Source organism: Podarcis muralis, chromosome 2 (assembly GCF_964188315.1).
Source record: "Podarcis muralis chromosome 2, rPodMur119.hap1.1, whole genome shotgun sequence".
NCBI classification, from domain to species: domain Eukaryota; kingdom Metazoa; phylum Chordata; class Lepidosauria; order Squamata; family Lacertidae; genus Podarcis; species Podarcis muralis.
This window is the reverse complement of record NC_135656.1, coordinates 11,490,391-11,508,794: the sequence shown is the minus strand read 5'-3', so window position 1 is coordinate 11,508,794 and position 18,404 is coordinate 11,490,391. Positions and strand designations below refer to the sequence as shown.

General features: G+C 45.7%; 1 protein-coding gene across 5 annotated transcripts in view; it reads left to right on the top strand.

Moving 5' to 3' along the window:
• The first annotated feature begins 49 nt into the window (after window positions 1–49).
• CSAD (cysteine sulfinic acid decarboxylase) overlaps window positions 50–18,404 on the top strand; it is a 30,096-nt gene continuing 11,741 nt past the window's right edge. Inside the window, exons 1-9 of one of the 5 annotated variants that reach the window (XM_028709390.2) lie at window positions 50–110; window positions 6,536–6,688; window positions 6,879–7,005; window positions 8,112–8,202; window positions 10,339–10,445; window positions 11,135–11,250; window positions 15,667–15,746; window positions 16,877–16,931; window positions 17,629–17,745. In XM_028709390.2, the coding sequence (XP_028565223.2) occupies window positions 6,563–6,688; window positions 6,879–7,005; window positions 8,112–8,202; window positions 10,339–10,445; window positions 11,135–11,250; window positions 15,667–15,746; window positions 16,877–16,931; window positions 17,629–17,745 (819 nt within the window). In that variant the 5' untranslated portion in view covers window positions 50–110; window positions 6,536–6,562. The other 4 variants (XM_077923871.1, XM_028709381.2, XM_028709399.2 and 1 more) reach the window with 4 other exon arrangements.

Below are 18,404 nucleotides of genomic sequence, written 5' to 3'. Positions count from 1 at the left end.
CGCACAGGGCAATCACTTCCGTTGATGGCTTCGCGCACGCGCATTGCCGGCGCTCCGTGTTTGCGCGCCTGCCGCCGCCATCTTGGTAGGGGCAGGAAAGAGAGGCAAAGGTGAGGGGCTAGAAAAGCAGGTGATGAGGGAAAGGCTCCTTTAAGCCGGGACGGCGGAGGGCAGCCCATACATTCCCGGCTCCCCCTCGCTTTCTAAAGTGTTTCCGAGGAGGTCTGCTTGAGGTGTCTGCCGCAGGGGATGGGACAACCTGTGGACTCCAGCTCCCATCAGCCGCGATGGTTGACGGGAGTTGTAGTCCAGTGGAGGATCACAGTCCGCCCCTCCCCCCATCCCCGATTCACTGGTAGGGGGTCGCCTGACAGAAGCCCCATGGTCCTTCGCTGAATTGTCAAATCAGAGGCGCCTCTGTTCAAGCTCCTTCATCCTCTGATTTAGGAAGCGCTGCCTCCTAAACCAGAAGCTGGGTTATACCAAGAGGAAAGCACTCTGTGTATGCTTGGCAGCATCCTGTTCTTTTAGCATTCTGAGCTTCGATTCACAGTCGGCCCCGGGCATGGCCTGCAATGACCAGATGCAAAGGAAGGAAGGCTTTGCCTTGTACCTTCCGCTTCCACAATGGTATGATTCTGTGTTGAGAGTCCTGCATTGCAGGTGGTTGGACTGTCCGCTGGGGACCCTTCCAAAATCTGCAACTCTATTATTCTTTTTTATTATCACCATCCAATCAGTTACCACACTTTATTTCAGAAGGATGGGGGGGGGGGCTATCCCTGACATGCTCTCCTGCATTACTCAGCAAGTACAGTGGTACCTCGGGTTACATACGCTTCAGGTTACAGACTCTGCTAACCCAGAAATAGTGCTTCAGGTTAAGAACTTTGCTTCAGGATGAGAACAGAAATTGTGCTCCGGCGGCAGCAGGAGGCCCCATTAGCTAAAGTGGTGCTTCAGGTTAAGAACTGTTTCAGGTTAAGTACAGACCTCCGGAATGAATTAAGTACTTAACCCGAGGTACCACTGTATGAGGAACCTGTGGCCTTCCAGATGCTGATGGACTACAAAACCCATAATCTATGACCAGTGGTCAGGGATGGTGTAGTCCAAGGTTTCCCAAACTTGGGTCTCCAGCTGTTTTTGGAATACATTTCCCATCATCCCTGGCCACTGGTTCTGCTAGCTAGGGATGATGGGAGTTATTGTCCAACAACATCAGGTGGTCCACGGGTTCCACATCCCTGATTTTCAACAATCTGCTCTCCTATGCTTTAAACCTGCACTTCTTAACCTTGCATATTGATCTTTATTGAGTGTCATTTTGTGTATTTTCGTCCGTCTCAAGTTAGGTATGCTTATCTATGCCTAGATATTTACTTCCACCTTGGGACAGCTCAGATGCAACTTGTCTGGTTCCTTGTGCAGTATGTGCAGGGCCGGATTTAGATGAAGAGAGGCCCTAGGCTACTCCACAAGAAAATGGAAGTTTGTTATAAACAAAATTGAGTGAAGCCAAGGATGATGACGGGTATTTAAAATTCTACAATTCACAATTTCTCCTCTAAAGGACATAAGATATTATTGTTAAATACCATGGTGATTTTAAAAAATGCATAAAACTAACACTGAAAAACTTTTGCAATAACTGAACTTTGTAAACGTTTTGTGGGCAGGCCTCTTATATACCTGCTGGGATTGACAAGGCATCTGACCCTCACCTGAATCTCATAGCTCTCCCTGTAGCTGCCTCTGATTAGTTATCATTTAACTCTTGGGGGAAATAATTAGCATCAGAGGTCATGTGCATGGAAGTCGCCAAACCAATTAACCAGCTAGAAGGATTACTGTTAATAGCACCAGTTTTCCTATAACTTGATATTGCTGGATAGTTTTGATGAACTGCAAAAGCATTTTTAGTTTGCTTTCTGTTGCCACCCTGGAACTTTTCTTTATTAGTGCCACTTTGTTTTGTAAGATTCATTGCGAATGAAGGAATACAACTTTACTCCTTGTATATGTTGATAATATAATTTTGGTTACTGAGGACAAACAAGATTGTACAAAAACAAGGTTGGGTGCAGGCCTGGCCAGGACATAGGCATCCTGACTGTGACAAAGGTGACCTGTGTGCTTGCTTGCTTGCTTGATTAACAGCTGTTGGGAACTTAAAGGTGCCTGCTCTCCATTCTTATGGTCTTTGTACTGGACCTGGAGACTCTAATAGAGAGCATTCCATGTCAAGAAGGAGGGCAAGTGGGTGCTCTATCAAATGAGTTATACGGAGCAGGGCCTTTTCACTGGTGGTGCCCATTGTATGCCTCGCTCTTCCCAGACCAGTTCTCTACTGGCTGTATTTTGGAGCTTTATAATTTAGGAAGACTTTGGAGGAACTGGTTGACAAGTCTTATCAGTTGCTGACATATGAGCGGATTTTATTTGCTGCTATTCTGTGCTTCTGGTGCACCAGGGTTTACACCAGCGTAATAGAGTTGGCCAGGATGCCAGAAGGGATACAATTTACAAGCTTTCTCCATTATCTGCACAGCAGGGGGTGTTCAGTCAACAGTGCAAAGGCTGAGCTGAAGCATCCCCTGCTGGCTACCTGCTTTCAGCAATAGGGGTCGCTGTTTGGTAGTACCCAATTGGTTAGCTGTCAGATTCTAGAGCTCCCTATTGGTGGCTCTTAGGTAATTCACAAAATACAGTCCACTCATAAAACATAGTATTCATTCATAAAGTAGTAACATAAATCTCCATTGCTACATACTGGGTGTATATTTCAGTGGTTGAACGTACAGGTTTATGGCCATGCTTTAGTGTAGTGCTAATGCAACTGTGAATAAAAGGTGGCTGGGCTCATTGTCTCGGGGTTTGGGGGGGAAGAGGTGACAAAACTGATTTCCAATAAGTGCCCCGCCTTTATTTCCATAACAAGTCCTTGAGCCTGTACTCTGAATGGTGACACCAGGGACCTAGAAGATGCAGGGCTTGTCAGTCCAACCCCTGCACAGTCTCATCAGGGCTGACCTTAAAGCAATTGGGCCAAATTGGGCCCCGCTGGCCGCTCCTAAGGGGGCCCCTGCACCAGGGGAATCTAGATGGATTTTATTTATATCTATAAGATTTTGCAGCCTTTGGCTGTGAACTAGGGCCCTACAAAAAAATAAATAAATCAAGTTGCGTCCCACTGCTTCAAATTGGACCCCACTGGCTAGCCCTGAGTCTAATAGTTGCTGGGCCTGAGTTGCCCTGCCCTTGCATGAAGTCTTGGGTTTACAATTTTGGGAGACTGCGGCACTGGGGAGCAGGCAGGCTGGTGAGGCCCCTTAGATTTAGAGGCCTGAGTTGCCCTGCCCGCGCATAAAGTCTTGGGTTTGCAATTTTGGGAGAGGGGAGACCGCCTGCCGGGCAGCGGGAGGGCTGGCAAGGCCCCCTAGATTTAGAGGCCCTAGGCTTTAGCCTACTTAGGCTATACATAAATCCAGCACTGAGTATGTGTTAGGAGAAGCAGAAGCATCTGAAAAAATAGTTTCTTATGCAAAAAGTCAAGCTGATCAATCAGAAGCTGTCACATGATGAACTTGATGGTCTCTGTCTGCTACTGTACAGGGCAATGATGGCATCTTGAGTGTACTGATGCATCGGGTGCAACCTGCATTGCCCCAAAAAGCATCCCTGATGCCCAACTCTTACCTGAGCTATCCTGCAAGAAGGGATTGTTCGCCTTTTGTTCAGGGAACTGTTAAAAAGAAATAGATATATTGGTAGGGTGATAGTCAATCAGATAATACTTGGAATACTCATCAAAATCCTTGGGCTCAAATTCAGTATTATTTAACTGGATAGCACTCTTATCTTTTTAACTGAGAGTGAAGAGTGACGCATGTTCTAATCTAGAAAACCCACCACTTTGTCACTAGTTTAAAACTCTGTTGTTGAAATATCCCTGCCTTAAGTGAACTGTGAGGAAGGAGAACTACTACATAATTTGCTATAAACACAAGTCTAGGTGTGGGACAACAGTAACAGCCAATAGCAATTTATTTTATGGCTCTGCAAGTCAGATAAGGCTGAGGACATCCTGTGCTACAGGACACAAACTGAATCACTTAACAAGAATTGCACAATCCTCCAGTTAATTTCAATATTCTTTACTCCAGGGCTTCCTCAAAGTCAGCTGGTGAAGCTTTTCACTGCATGGAGGGAAGCATCATATTGCTATTATTTTTTATTTTTGTTAAATTTGTTAGTCACTTTATCTTGTTCAGGGCAACACTAAGTGACTTATAAGCAAACAAATAGAGATTCAGTTGCTGATAAAGCTCAGGCCCAGAGCTGGCAACCCTATTCTCACATACTGTCCCTATTAGATGAGAATAGGAGATGTAGAACAATTGTTTGCACACACAGCTAATGCTGCTATTGGCAAATATGGTTGCAAGTGCTTTGTTTGGCATCTCAAAAAGCCCTTGGCAGGACTCATCCTGAACTTTTAGGGCTAAGCAAAGCAAAGCAAAGCAAAGCAAAGCAAAGCAAAGCAAAACAAACCAAACCAAAACAAAACAAAACAAAACAAAACAAACAAAACAAAACAAAACAAAACAAAACAAAACAAAGCAGCACAGTACCTGAAATAAATTGCTTTTCTGACATGAGAAGCACACCTGCCTGGTTGGTACATGTAAATCTCCACTCCCATGGTGTACTCCAGGGGTTGTCAACCCACTAGTGAGCGTTTCAGGATTCCAGGTGGGCGGTAGGGGGTTCTACGGCAGAAGCTGAATCCATCGAGCACTGGTGGGCGGTAAGGAAATTTTACCATCAAGAAAGATGCATTAGTGGGCGGCAGGTATAAAAAGGTTGACTACCCCTGGTGTACATAATGATACTTGTCAGTGTATCACAGGTTATACTGCCTTTGTACTTTGTCCCTGAAATCAGTGGAGATCCGTGCAGGATTGAGCAGGTAACCATAGCAATTGGGCGTAATGTCTGCTGTCCTCAACGCCCCCCCCCCCCGCCACATTCCAGTGACATGGGGAAATAACCTCCGCAAGGTGATCTATCTGTGTAAGAGTTTTCACAGCTAACTAGAGCTTGGTTTTAGAAGAGACCGAAGGAGTGGATTTAATGCTCTTTCTGGAATGATCCCTCTGAGGAAAGCAAGGAAGTTGTCCTGAATACTATTTGGAGAGCAGAGGGCTTCTGGACGCCAAAGGAGAGTCACGACAGAGAAAAACCAGAGAGAAACAGCAAAGAGGTCCGGTCAAATGAGTGGCGCTTTGGGTGATAAAACCATCAAGCTACAACCGGGGCCAGAGGGAGGTGGCTCTGGTAATCATTAGGGTGGTATAGAATGTGATGGCTGGCACAGAATTTATTTTCCTCAAAATATCAATTTCCATTTTTTAAAAAAGTAAGTGTTTAACCTTTGTGGCTGCAAATATACGCTTTAAAGTGGTGTGTGCAGTTGGAGCAGGATAAAACCTTACTGGTGTCTGCCATTTTTAGATGATAGGGTGAGGTGAACTTATCTGAACTGTAATAATGCAAGGAGGGGAGGGATATTCCTTTAACGCTACGATTCTGTTACCTGGAAGTAAATCCCATTGAATTCAGTGGGGCCTGCTTCTGAATGAAGTTGCCTATGATTGCACTGTAAATTAGCATAGACAAGGGTTGAGTGAGCTAGTTCCTTTTTTAAAAAAAGTACTAACTTTCTCCAAGGGACGCTGTGATCTAAACCGCTGAGCCTTGGGCTTGCCGATTGGAAGGTCGGCGGTTCAAATCCCCGCAACGGGGTGAGCTCCCATTGTTCGGTCCCAGCTCCTGCCAACCTAGCATTTCGAAAGCACGTCAAAGTGCAAGTAGATAAATAGGTACCGCTCCGGCAGGAAGGTAAACGGCGTTTCCGTGTGCTCCTCTGGTTTCGCCAGAAGCAGCTTAGTCATGGTGGCCACATGACCCAGAAAAAATGCGGACAAACGCCGGCTCCCTCGGCCAGTAAAGCGAGATGAGCACCGCAACCCCAGAGTCACTTTCAGAGTCGTTTGTGACTGGACTTAACTGTCAGGGGTCCTTCACCTTTACCTTTAACTTCCCCCAAGCAAAAGTAAAGAGTGATGTTTCAGATCAGTTACAGATGGGTAGCCGTGTTGGTCTGCCATAGTCAAAACATAAAAAATTCCTTCCAGTAGCACCTTAAAGACCAACTAAGTTAGTTCTTGGTATGAGCTTTCGTGTGCATGCACACGAAAGCTCATACCAAGAACTAACTTAGTTGGTCTTTAAGGTGCTACTGGAAGGAATTTTTTATGTTTCAGATCAGGAATGTGGTATAGATCGCAGTAACTCGCTGCAGTGTATTCTGGGGTATATAACACAGCAATGAAATGATATACCTTTTATTTATTTGTTCGTTCATTCATGTAACAGAAATTGTATACCGGTTTATCATAACTATCTAGAAATGTTTTACAAGATTTTGAGGGTGATCTGACTTATTGCTTCACGTTGCCCAAACCTGCAGAGCCCTGCATAGGAGGTGTGGCTGACAATGGCAGAACATAATGCCCTGTTGTGTCCTGCCTTGGATAAGGTGGCGGGTGAAGAGTTCCTGCAGAAAGCATTCCAGATCATGCTTGAGGAAGGTGTAAGGAAAGGGATGGATGCCTCTGAAAAGGTAAGGCTTTCAGGGCTCATTTTCACAACATAATCTTGGGGGTTGTTCTTATGTAATGGTGTATTTATCCAATTCTTAATTACTGGCATAACGTGAGGATGGGACTATGTCATTTGGCTTTCAAGCATTTATGTGAATGCTGCCTGAACTTTTCAATACGAACTGGCCAACCTGTTTCCTTCCTTGTTAGGTGTGTGATTGGAAGGAACCTGAGGAGCTGCAGCAAATCCTGGACCTGGATCTAAAAGATGGAGGGGAGCCGCAGGAGAGATTGCTGGACCGCTGCCGGGATGTTATCAGATACAGCGTGAAGACATGTGAGTGCCTGGCACCAGCGGCTCGTTCGTGACATAGCGTAGTTCCTGCATGTGAAGTAATATGTAGTTCCTGCTCCAGTTAGGTCTTGTTTCCATGGCCTCAAGCAGCAAAACGGGATGCTTCTCATGTTAAGTGACCTGATAACAAAGCTGGCTATTGCCTCCAATGTAAAGACACCTGGATTTAAAATGGCCTATATATGCACAGTAGCCCAAAGGCAATGAACATTGTGAGCCAAGGGTGTGTGGCTAAAACACCCTGGAATTCGCTGTCCTTGTACACATGAGGTCAGAATTCAAGACAAATATCTCTGGTTATGTAAATATGTCCTAAAGGAAACAGCACGTTCTGGCATCTTTTCAGCAAACAGAGACAGCAGAGCTCATATGATCAGAGGCAAATTACACTGGTACCTCGGGTTACAGACGCTTCAGGTTACAGACTCTTCAGGTTACAGACTCCGCTAAATAGTACCTCGGGTTAAGAACTTTATCTCAGGATGAGAACAGAAATCGCATGGCGGTGGCGGGGCAGCGGCCAGAGGCCCCATTAACTAAAGTGGTGCTTCAGGTTAAGAACAGTTCAGGTTAAAAACAGGCCTCCAGAATGAATTAATTTCTTAACCTGAGGTACCACTGTAATAAGTGCTTCAGAAAACAAGTGTTTTCTACGGTTGGGTGATATATCGTCCAAAACCGGTTTGAAGTCCATGATATCAGTTTCATAATTTTTGACCTGGCAATATATTGCGAACCATGATACGTGTGTGTGCGTGCGCGCACTATGCAAAAATCACGATGCGGGGGGAAACTGTGAAGCCAGCCAATGCCTCTACATAGCTCCACCCTTATTTCAGACATTGCGCTATATCAGTATATCGCGATGTTTAGCTGGTGATATATCACGATGTTGAAAACCAGATATTGCCCAGCCCTAATGCCTTCCTGCTGTACATTTCATTCATGCCCTGTGTAAAAGAGAGTGTTCCCCACACACCACTTCCAAAAAGAGAATTGTATTTGGTATGATGTGATTGTGCTGCAGACTGATCCAAAGTAGCTTGAGTTCAGCATAGCTACACACTCTCTTTCTCTTTCTTTCTCAGGTCACCCGCGATTTTTCAACCAGTTGTTTTCAGGACTTGATCCCCATGCTTTGGCCGGACGGCTGATCACAGAGATGCTCAACACCAGCCAGTATGTGTTTGCACTTTTCTGATGAAATCATGGCATTAAAATAGGTTGCAGTGGCTCTTTTGGGCTCAGTATGGATTATAGTTTTAAAAAGAGCTGAAAATGGTTAGATTGAGTAGATTAGGGCGTTGCTTCCTAGGGTCTACCCACATATTTCTTTTGTCCTCTGCGATCAAACAGGGTTTGCAGGTTCTTGAAATGCAGAACTCTTTACCAGAGGCAAAAGTGGTCTTAGTGTACATACAATCTTTATCCCCAAAGAGCTTTCAACTCTGAAATACATGTCTTTTTATGTATATATTTCTATCCTTATCCCTTTCTATATACAGTCGTACCTTGGATCCTGAACACCTTGCGAGTCGAACGTTTTGGCTCCCGAACGCCGCAAACCTGGAAGTGAGTGTTCCAGTTCGCGAATGTTCTTTGGAACCTGAACTTCTGACATGGCTTCTGCAGCTTCCGATTGGCTGCAGGAGCTTCCTGCAGCCAGTCGGAAGCCTTGCCTTGGTTTCTCAATGTTTTGGAAGTCGAACGGACTTCCGAAATGGATTCTGTTTGACTTCCGAGGTACCACTGTATCTGTATCTCTATCTAGCACTTTTGGGGGGTTAAAAAAATTGAGGTGCCAGTGTTCGTATATGACTAGAAGGGCCATGGGTATCTGCACAAAATGGCTGCCATGGGCAGCAAAAAAAGAGGTTCATGGTACTCTGTAGCGGTGAGTACTGTCACAAAAGCCCCTCCCCAGTGCGGTGTAGTGGTTGAGAGCGGTGGACTCGTAATCTGGTGAACCGGGTTCGTGTCTCTGCTCCTCCACATGCAGCTGCTGGGTGACCTTGGGCTAGTCACACTTCTCTGAAGTCTCTCAGCCTCACTCACTTCACAGAGTGTTTGTTGTGGGGGAGGAAGGGAAAGGAGATTGTTAGCCGCTTTGAGACTCCTTAAAGGCGGGATATCAAATCCAAACTCTTCTTCTTCTTCTTCTTCCCCCCTCACTAATTCCATCCTTGATCCTGGAAGGAAGAGAGCATAGCAGTTTTCTAAGTGAGCCACCTCCTGTGATGCAGGCAAACTACATATTTCTGATAACGCAAAGTTGTGGGGTAGAAACATGACACAGTTGTATTCACATATTCGCATCCATGGCAAGGAGCAACTATTAAGCCAGAGCAGCCCTAAGTAAGCCCTAAGGTGGTGATGTCACAGGACAGGACATCATACTTGCCCTCCCCCACCCCGCCAAGCTAAAGAGATAGATGTTGGCTGTCAGCCCCCATGCAGTTCCTCGTATCTGGTAGTTTGTTACATATATTCTGCACGCTGCATTACTTAAACGCCACACACTTTCCAGGGGGAATCAGTAGGACTTACGAGCAGGTAAACACGCATGGGACTGCACTGTTGGGCTCTGTTGTGGAGGCATGGCATTTTCAGGGCACTCAAAATTCAGAGTTTTTGTATCCGGGGAAATGGAGTGCTTCCTCCATACTTCAGAGAGCATGTCTGTTTATAGTGTAATTACTGTATTTTTTGCTCTATAAGACGCATCAGACCACAAGACGCACCTAGTTTTTGGAGGAGGAAAACAAGAAAAAAAAAATTCTGAATCTCAGAAGCCAGAACTGCAAGAGGGATCGCTGCGCAGTGAAAGCAGCAATCCCTCTTGCTGTTCTAGCTTCTGGGATAGCTGCACAGCCTGCATTCGCTCCATAAGACACACACACATTTCCCACACTCCATAAGACACACACACATTTTTAGGAGGGAAAAAGTGAGTCTTATAGAGTAAAAAATATGGTATCTATCCCTGCGGAATGAGATTGTCAGAATAGTTCAGTGGTAGAACTATGCCCAGGTCATTTTGTGAGCCATTTTACTTTCTTTTGTTTTTGTTTTTTCATTTTAATAAAAAAAATTTCAGCGGCTGTGTGCGCCCTGCTAAGGGATGAAGTTCTCATCTATTAGTAAAGTATAATTCCTTGGATTCGTGATAGGCCTGCCAATGTCCCTCTAACCATTCGCCAGCCACTCTTTACTTCCTAAGTACCTTTCCTAGGTGAAACTCCCCAATACCTACTTGTGACTTACAATTGCAGGCATATGACTTGGACCAAAACGTCATCTCGCCTTGTGTTCTAGGTACACATATGAGATCGCCCCTGTGTTTGTATTGATGGAGGAGGTGGTTCTGAAGAAGCTGCGGGAGCTGATTGGCTGGGAGGAAGGGGATGGTCTCTTCAGTCCTGGTGAGTGATATTCCTTTCTGTGTGTTCTAGGTCATATCTGCAGCAGTACCTTTACAGAGGGCTGTATATTGTCCACTTGAAGCAGATTTAAGCCCACCTGGACAATGGTCTGAAGTGATGGGAATTGTAGTCAAATGACATCTTGAGGCATCCACGATGGCTATGGCTGCCTCTGGTCTGCAACTTGTTGCACAAGAAACAACTTGGAGTTTCGCTTTAGGAATCCCATACTAACCTCGATATTTGACATTATAATTGCCATTTATAGGTGAAAGCAGGCAATCTTCATGCTTTTTCTTCTCTGCTGCTTCTGACTTTGCATGGATTCTTTACTACATGCATATTTTATTCTGGTTTTGCTAGTAATGAGGATGGCTAAGCAGCCGGTCAAGTGTTTCACCGCTTCCCTGTCCACTGGAAATCTTCTTTCATTCCTCCTCTGGCTTCTGAGATTTTAGAAGCCATTGTCCATTTTTAACCTTCACAGCCATGAAGGCTAGGAACTTGCTCCCTTCATTTTTTTGTTTTAATGGAAGCTGAAATCTGCGCCCGATGATACATTCTGCACCTTTGCTGTGTTATTACAGAATTACGGCATACACATATACCTGGCTATGAGTGCATTAAATAGCATAGAAATAGAAACAAATAACCTTAGACCATGATCTCTCTGGGCTCTTTTTTTGCAGGAGGCTCAATCTCTAACATGTATGCCATGAATGTGGCACGATACCACCGCTTCCCAGATTGCAAGCAGAAGGGTAACTGGGCAATACCGAAACTGGCAGTGTTCACTTCGCAGGAGGTATGTTATTCTCCTGAGTTGTTTGTTTGTCTGTCTGTTTGCTGCCTGATATTTGACTGTGCTGCAGCCTTTCCAGAGGCCACCCAAGTGGAGGGAGGACTCTCTGGTCCTAAATGGGGTAACTGTGCCCCTGAAGGACCAGGTACGCAGCCGGGGAGTCATTTTGGACTCACAGCTGTCCATGGAGGCGCAGGTCAATTCTATATCCAGGGCAGCTGTTTACCAGTTCCATCTGGTACACAGGCTGAGAACCTACCTGCCCGTAGATTGTCTTGCCAGAGTGGTGCATGCTCTTGTTATCTCCTGCTTGGACCACTGCAATGCACTCTACGTGGGGCTACCTTTGAAGGTGACTTAGAAACTGCAATTAATTCAGAATGTGGCAGCTAGACTGGTGACTGGGAGCGGCTGCCGGGACCATATAACACCGGTCCTGAGCATTGGCTCCCAGTACGTTTCTGGGCACAATTCAAAGTGTTGGTGCTGATCTTTAACGCCCTAAACGGCCTCAGCCCAGGATACCTGAAGGAGTGTCTCCACCCCCATTGTTCAGCCCAGACACTGAGATCCAGTGCTGAGGGCCTTCTGGCGGTTCCCTCGCTGCGAGAAGTGAGGTTACAGGGAACCAAGCAGAGGGCCTTCTCGGTAGTGGCGCCTGCCCTGTGGAACCCCCATCAGATGTCAAGGAAATAAACAACAACTCTATTTTTAAAAGACATCTGAAGGCAGCCCTGTTTAGGGAAGTTTTTAATGTTTAATGCTGTATTGTGTTTTTAATATTTGATTGTGAGCCACCCAGAGTGGCTGGGGAAACCCAGCCAGATGGGTGGGGTATAAATAATAAATATGTTATTGTTATTGTTATTGTTATTGTTATTGTTATTGTTATTGTTATTGTTAAACTCACAGACCACAGTTTCAAAAACCCTGCCTTAGTCCATAGTTAATGCCATTCCCATTTCCACACTGTGTGCTTCTCATTTCTTGCATACTAGGACAAGTGAATGGTTGTTTGAGAAAGCAAGAGTAAAGCAATGTAGTTGAGGTCATAGAATCATAAAATTGTAGCATTGGAAGCAACCCTCGAGGGTCTAGTCCAACCCCCTGACAAATAGACATTCTGTTGTAGCAACCATAACCTAGGTTTAATGCCTAGGATTGATGTATAAACTAGCCATTTGATGCCTAGTTTATGTGTCTGAGTTTCTAGCACTGGTTATGGGTAGCCACCACTTCTCCAAATGTATACACAGCTTCTGTATTATCCCAGACAAGAACAATTCCAGCACTGGTGCATATGTGTGGGTGTTGTGACTGTGGCTTCAGCCTTGCCCAGACCTCAAACCTGAGGTCTCCTTGGAAGTGGAACAGGGGGAAGACTGCTGTACGGGCCTTTGCTACAGTTATGCTATCCTCAGGCTATTATTTTAAGATTACCCAGCCCTGCATCACCTATAAGTGAAGAAGCCAAGTTACTGATTAAGTCTGTCTGGCAGAAGGATTGAGAAATCCCAGTGTTAATGTTAAGTTTGGATTAGTGAAGGATTAAACCAATATTCTAGTATAATGTTTTATTTCAATTCTGAGCTGCTTACTAGTGGTTTCACTCTCCCCTGCTGCTTCCTCTTTACCATATACTTCTTTTTGAATAAATTATTTAATTGGATTTCTGGGACGGGCCGATATCTGCACGCACTCAAGGGCTGCTTAACCTCACACATGGCTTGGGCTGCTGGGGCTACACTGGGAGAGCAGAGACAAGCTCAAGTTGTCAAGAAGGAGCCTTGGAATGCAGCCAGCTGTTCCCCTACTTCTTTCCCCTGCCCTATAATTTTTATATTTATATTTATATTTTAGTGTATTTTTGGTTTCTATGGAAGCCGCTCAGAGTGGCTGGGGAAACGCAGCCAGATGGGTGGGGTACAAATAATATATTATTATTATTATTATTACTATTATTATTATTATTATTAATAATTTTTCTGTTTTACATTTTAGAGTATTCATTTAAACAATCTTAAAGGATCAATGACTTCCCTTCTTCTCTCTCCATGGTTCATTTTGCACAACCAAAATCCCTGCATATTTTATATAAACTAAGGGACGCGGGTGGCGCTGTGGGTAAAAGCCTCAGCGCCTAGGGCTTGCCAATCGGAAGGTCGGCGGTTCGAATCCCTGCGGCAGGGTGCGCTCCTGTTGCTCGGTCCCAGCGCCTGCCAACCTAGCAGTTCGAAAGCACCCCCGGGTGCAAGTAGATAAATAGGGACCGCTTTCTAGCGGGAAGGTAAACGGCGTTTCCGTGTGCGGCTCTGGCTCACCAGAGCAGCGATGTCACGCTGGCCACGTGACCCGGAAGTGTCTCCGGACAGCGCTGGCCCCCGGCCTCTTGAGTGAGATGGGCGCACAACCCCAGAGTCTGGCAAGACTGGCCCGTACGGGCAGGGGTACCTTTACCTTTACCTTTACCTTTAAACCATTCAGTACCTTGGTTTGCATACGCTTTGGATTACAAACACGTCAAACCCAGAAGTGTGTGTCCCCGTTTGCAACCTTTTTTTGGATGACAACCCATTTATTTATTTTTTGATTATGAACAAAAAAAATTTGGAGGCCCCATCGGCGAAAGTGCGCCTTGGGTTTCAACCTGTTTTGGTTTCCAAACAGACCTCCGGAATGGATTATGGTTGTAAACCAAGGTACCACTGTACAGTGGTACCTCGGGTTAAGTACTTAATTTGTTCCAGAGGTCTGTTCTTAACCTGAAACTGTTCTTAATCTGAAGCACCACTTTAGCTAATGGGGCCTCCCGCTGCCGCCGTGCTGCCGGAGCACAATTTCTGTTCTCATCCTGAAGCAAAGTTCTTAACTCGAGGTAGTATTTCTGGGTTAGCGGAGTCTGTAACCTGAAGCGTATGTAACCCGAGGTACCACTGTATTCCATTATTACATCCATCAAAATTTATTTACACTGTTCGATTTATCTTAATGTTTTCAGGTGTGCACAATTTCCCCCCATATAATCGATAAACATTTCCCAATCTTCTTTAAACATATGTTCTTCTTATTCTCTCATTCTATATGTTAAGTCTGCAATCTGTGCATATTCCATCAGTTTAACTTGCCATTCTTCTTCAGTTGGGACCTCGCTCATTTCCCATGCTGTTCCGCTACGTCTACATATTTTGCCCATTTTGTACTTACAATATATTGTTGAATATTTTGCTGATATTTGCATGTGGCGTTTTAAGGATTTCTAGCTGCCTTGTGTATCATAGCAGTCATTTCCATATTTGTATCTATTTATACCATATCCAAGCTTTATGCTAATACATGGTGTCCTCGTTTGTCCTATAGCATGGCCTGTTTTCTGGTGATGTGCCACCCTAGTTTAATTGTGCTTGTGTTTGTTTATAAAATCCATTGATTGCCTGTTGTTGAGTTTTCTAAAAAAAAAGCACTCTCAACGGAATGTATTAATCAATAACATTAAATAATTATTCGGGGGGGGGGGGGAGCTGCATGGAGCTAAGGGAAATCACTTCAAATGGACCCCAAATGATCAAATTGTATTAGACCAGGGGTCAGCAAACTTTTTCAGCAAGGGGCCGGTCCATTGTCCCTCAGACCTTGTGGGGGGCTGGAGTATCTTTTTTTGGGGGGGGGGGGATGAACGAATTCCTATGCCCCACAAATAACCCAGAGATGCATTTTAAATAAAAGGACACATTCTACTCATGTAAAAACACTCTGGTTCCTGGACCGTCTGCGGGCCAAATTTAGAAGGTGATTGGGCCGGATCCTGCCCCCGGGCCTTAGTTTGCCTATCCATGTACAGTAGTACCTCGTGTTAAGAACTTAATTAGTTCTGGAGGTCTGTTCTTAACCTGAAACTGTTCTTAACCTGAAGCACCACTTTAGCTAATGGGGCCTCCTGCTGCCGCTACGCTGCTGTTGCACAATTTCTGTTCTCATCCTGAAGCAAAGTTCTTAACCTGAGGTAATATTGTGGGTTAGCGGAGTCTGTAACCTGAAGCGTATGTAACCTGAAGCGTATGTAACCCAAGGTACCACTGTATTAGACAGCTTCCAATGGAGGTATCAGTCCATGGTGGCTGATGCCCATTGGTGCTGCTAGGGCAGAAGCCTGGAGGCCAACAGGAGGTGGCGCCAGACAGGCAGAGCCAACCAATTCTAGGTTTGTCACCATCTCCCTCCCTGCTAAGTTCTATAAGGGCAAAACTGAGACTGCAGAGGTGGAAGCTGAGAGGCAGTGCCACCCATTGGGCTGGTTGTTAGAAGACCCACAGATGGGTGTTTGCCGAGAATAGGCTATGGTTGGTGGGCCAGTGTCTTATTAGCCCCAAATGGACCAGCCTCTGCTAGTATAATTCCCTCTTTTTCTGGCTTCTCTTCCAGTGCCATTACTCCATCCAGAAGGGAGCGGCTTTCCTGGGAATTGGCACAGACAACATCTACCTTGTTGCTGTTGATGAAAAGTGAGAGCTTCCATCGGAAACCCTTGTGAGACTTGACCTGGCCTGGGTCTCCTGGCACTGCCAGTGGACCATCTAATAAAATAATTTGCCCTGAGACATGATACTTACCTACCAAATGCACCTTTAACAGATGCCTCCCCTGGGAAATACCCAAGGACAGAGATACCATTGCTTATCGGTGTTTTTCTTTTTCCTTTTGTTTCCATATTCCCTCCCCCTTCCCCAATACTGAATGGAAAATTACCGTATTTTTTGCTCTATAAGACTCACTTTTTCCCTCCTAAAAAGTATGGGGAAATGTGTGCGTGTCTTATGGAGCGAATGCAGGCTGCGCGGCTATCCCAGAAGCCAGAACAGCAAGAGGGATTGCTGCTTTCACCTCTTGCTGTTCTGGCTTCTGAGATTCAGAATATTTTTTTTCTTGTTTTCCTCCTCCAAAAACTAGGTGCGTCTTGTGGTCTGGTGCGTCTTATAGATCGAAAAATACGGTATAACCCCATAGACAGGTACACAGTGATTTTGCAGCTAACATAGGAGCTGATAATGGGGGATAGAATTTAGCACCCTGAAAACCAAAGATTTATTTTCATTTCTCTTCTAGTCCTCAAGACGGAAAAGATGTTTCCCTCAAATTCTTTCCAATGACCAAAAGTTCCGAAAAGGTTAAGGTAGTGCATTAACACTAGAGTTGCATCAAGAAGTCCTTAGGCCAGTGTGTCACTTTGCACATACAGACCTCCCAAGAGGTTGAATGGATCATCCTTGAGTGGTTGATCTGCACAAGCTAATGCGGAACAGGTATATGTGGATTTTGCCATTTCGGATTGCAGGTAGGGTATCTTTTTCTCATTGCTTCCCCTTAGGAAAAATATCTTCCCGGATGTGGAAAAGCAATGCTTCACAGAGAGGGCTAGCCTAGAACGCCTTCCCCCAAAGGCAATAGTTTTCTGTGTGCACAGGGAATTTTGAAACAGGGAGGCATTTGACCACGAGATTCTATACCTGCTGCAGCCTGAAATAGCACATTCCGGGGCGAACATGCACCACACGATTCTGCTCCTTGCATAGGTTGGTTCTAGAGGTGGATTGTCTCAAGGCTCACTTCTGCCACTGCTTTCTTTCTCCTTCAGGGGAAAAATGATCCCTGCTGATCTGGAGAAAAAGATCAACCAGGCCAAATCTGAGGTAGGTTTTCTCCAGGCGGTGAAGGGGGCAGAACTGGGAGCACAGGACATTTTCCTTCACGATGCTCCACTCTATTTCTGGGGACTTGCCTACTTACACCTGAAGGAGCGTCTCCACCATCATCGTTCAGCCCGGACACTGAGGTCCAGCTCCAAGGGCCTTCTGGCGGTTCCCTCACTGCAAGAAGTGAGATTACAGGGAACCAGGCAGAGGGCCTTCTCGGTAGTGGCGCCCGCCCTGTGGAGCGCCCTCCCGTCAGATGTCAAGGAAACAAACAACTCTCTGACTTTTAGAAGACATCTGAAGGCAACCCTGTTTAGGGAAGTTTTTAATGTTTGATGTTTCATCGTGTTTTTAATATTCTGTTGGGAGCCGCCCAGAGTGGCTGGGGAAACCCAGCCAGATGGGCGGGGTATAAATGATAAATTGTTGTTTTTGTTGTTAACAGGGGTGGCTAACCAGTTACCAAACATGATCAGAGAGAGACATACAATTGGGGGGGGGGGATTTGTGTTGTTGGGAGACACAACCTCCTCGCAATGTTCGCAGGAAATTGGCCCTAGCCAACCCAGACTGCTCTGGCTGGGGCTGATGGGAGTTGTAGCCCAAAACTTCCGGAGGGCACCAGGTTGGCAAAGACTGCGCCAGCTATACTTCCCGTCTGCCAATGCGTGCTCTTGATGTTCTTCTTTTCCAGAGGGCATTCCCCTTCTTTGTCAACGCCACCTGTGGCACCACCGTCCTGGGAGCCTTCGACCCCGTGGCTGAGATTGCGGAAGTGTGCGCAAGGCACAAGATCTGGCTTCACGTTGATGTAAGTGCGGCACGCTGGGGGTTTGGTGCCCTACAGATCCTTGGGGATGGCAGGAGGTGCCTGTTATAAGTGTGTGTGTGAGGGAGAGAAAATGGGGAGAAAATGGGGAGGGGTGTGTGTGTTCTGTGTCTTTTAAACCCTGAATGCCACCCATATCAAGGATAGAAGATGGTCCTTAGAGACAGGTGGTCCACTTCTGACATATTGGAAGGTGAGGTGGCTTTCCTATCATGGTCCCTTGCTCCTCCCTCCCCAAAATCTCTCCTGAAGTAGCATTCAGGGAGTCAACAGGAGCTGCAGCCGAAAGGTAAAAGCAGCTGTTTCTTTCTGCACACACAGAGTGACCTTTGTGTACATACACAGGTCTCTTTGGATCTTGACCAGTGATTCATGTCCACGGAATTGCTTTCTGATGTCATGTGCAAAAACTAATGTCATGATCATTTCCCCCATGCAATTTTATTTTTTTGGTCCGAGGATGATCTCACAATCCTGTTCCTTTCAGGATGCAGTTGCAAGATTGGGCCCATGCAGAGATGCAACAGCTAACCTCCTAGGATGAATTGTTCTGTCATGTCTCTGCATCAGAAGTGATTGTGTGCTGCAAATGCAGCGATGCAACAGACTAACTTGCCCCTATTGAGGAAAGACCAGAGCAG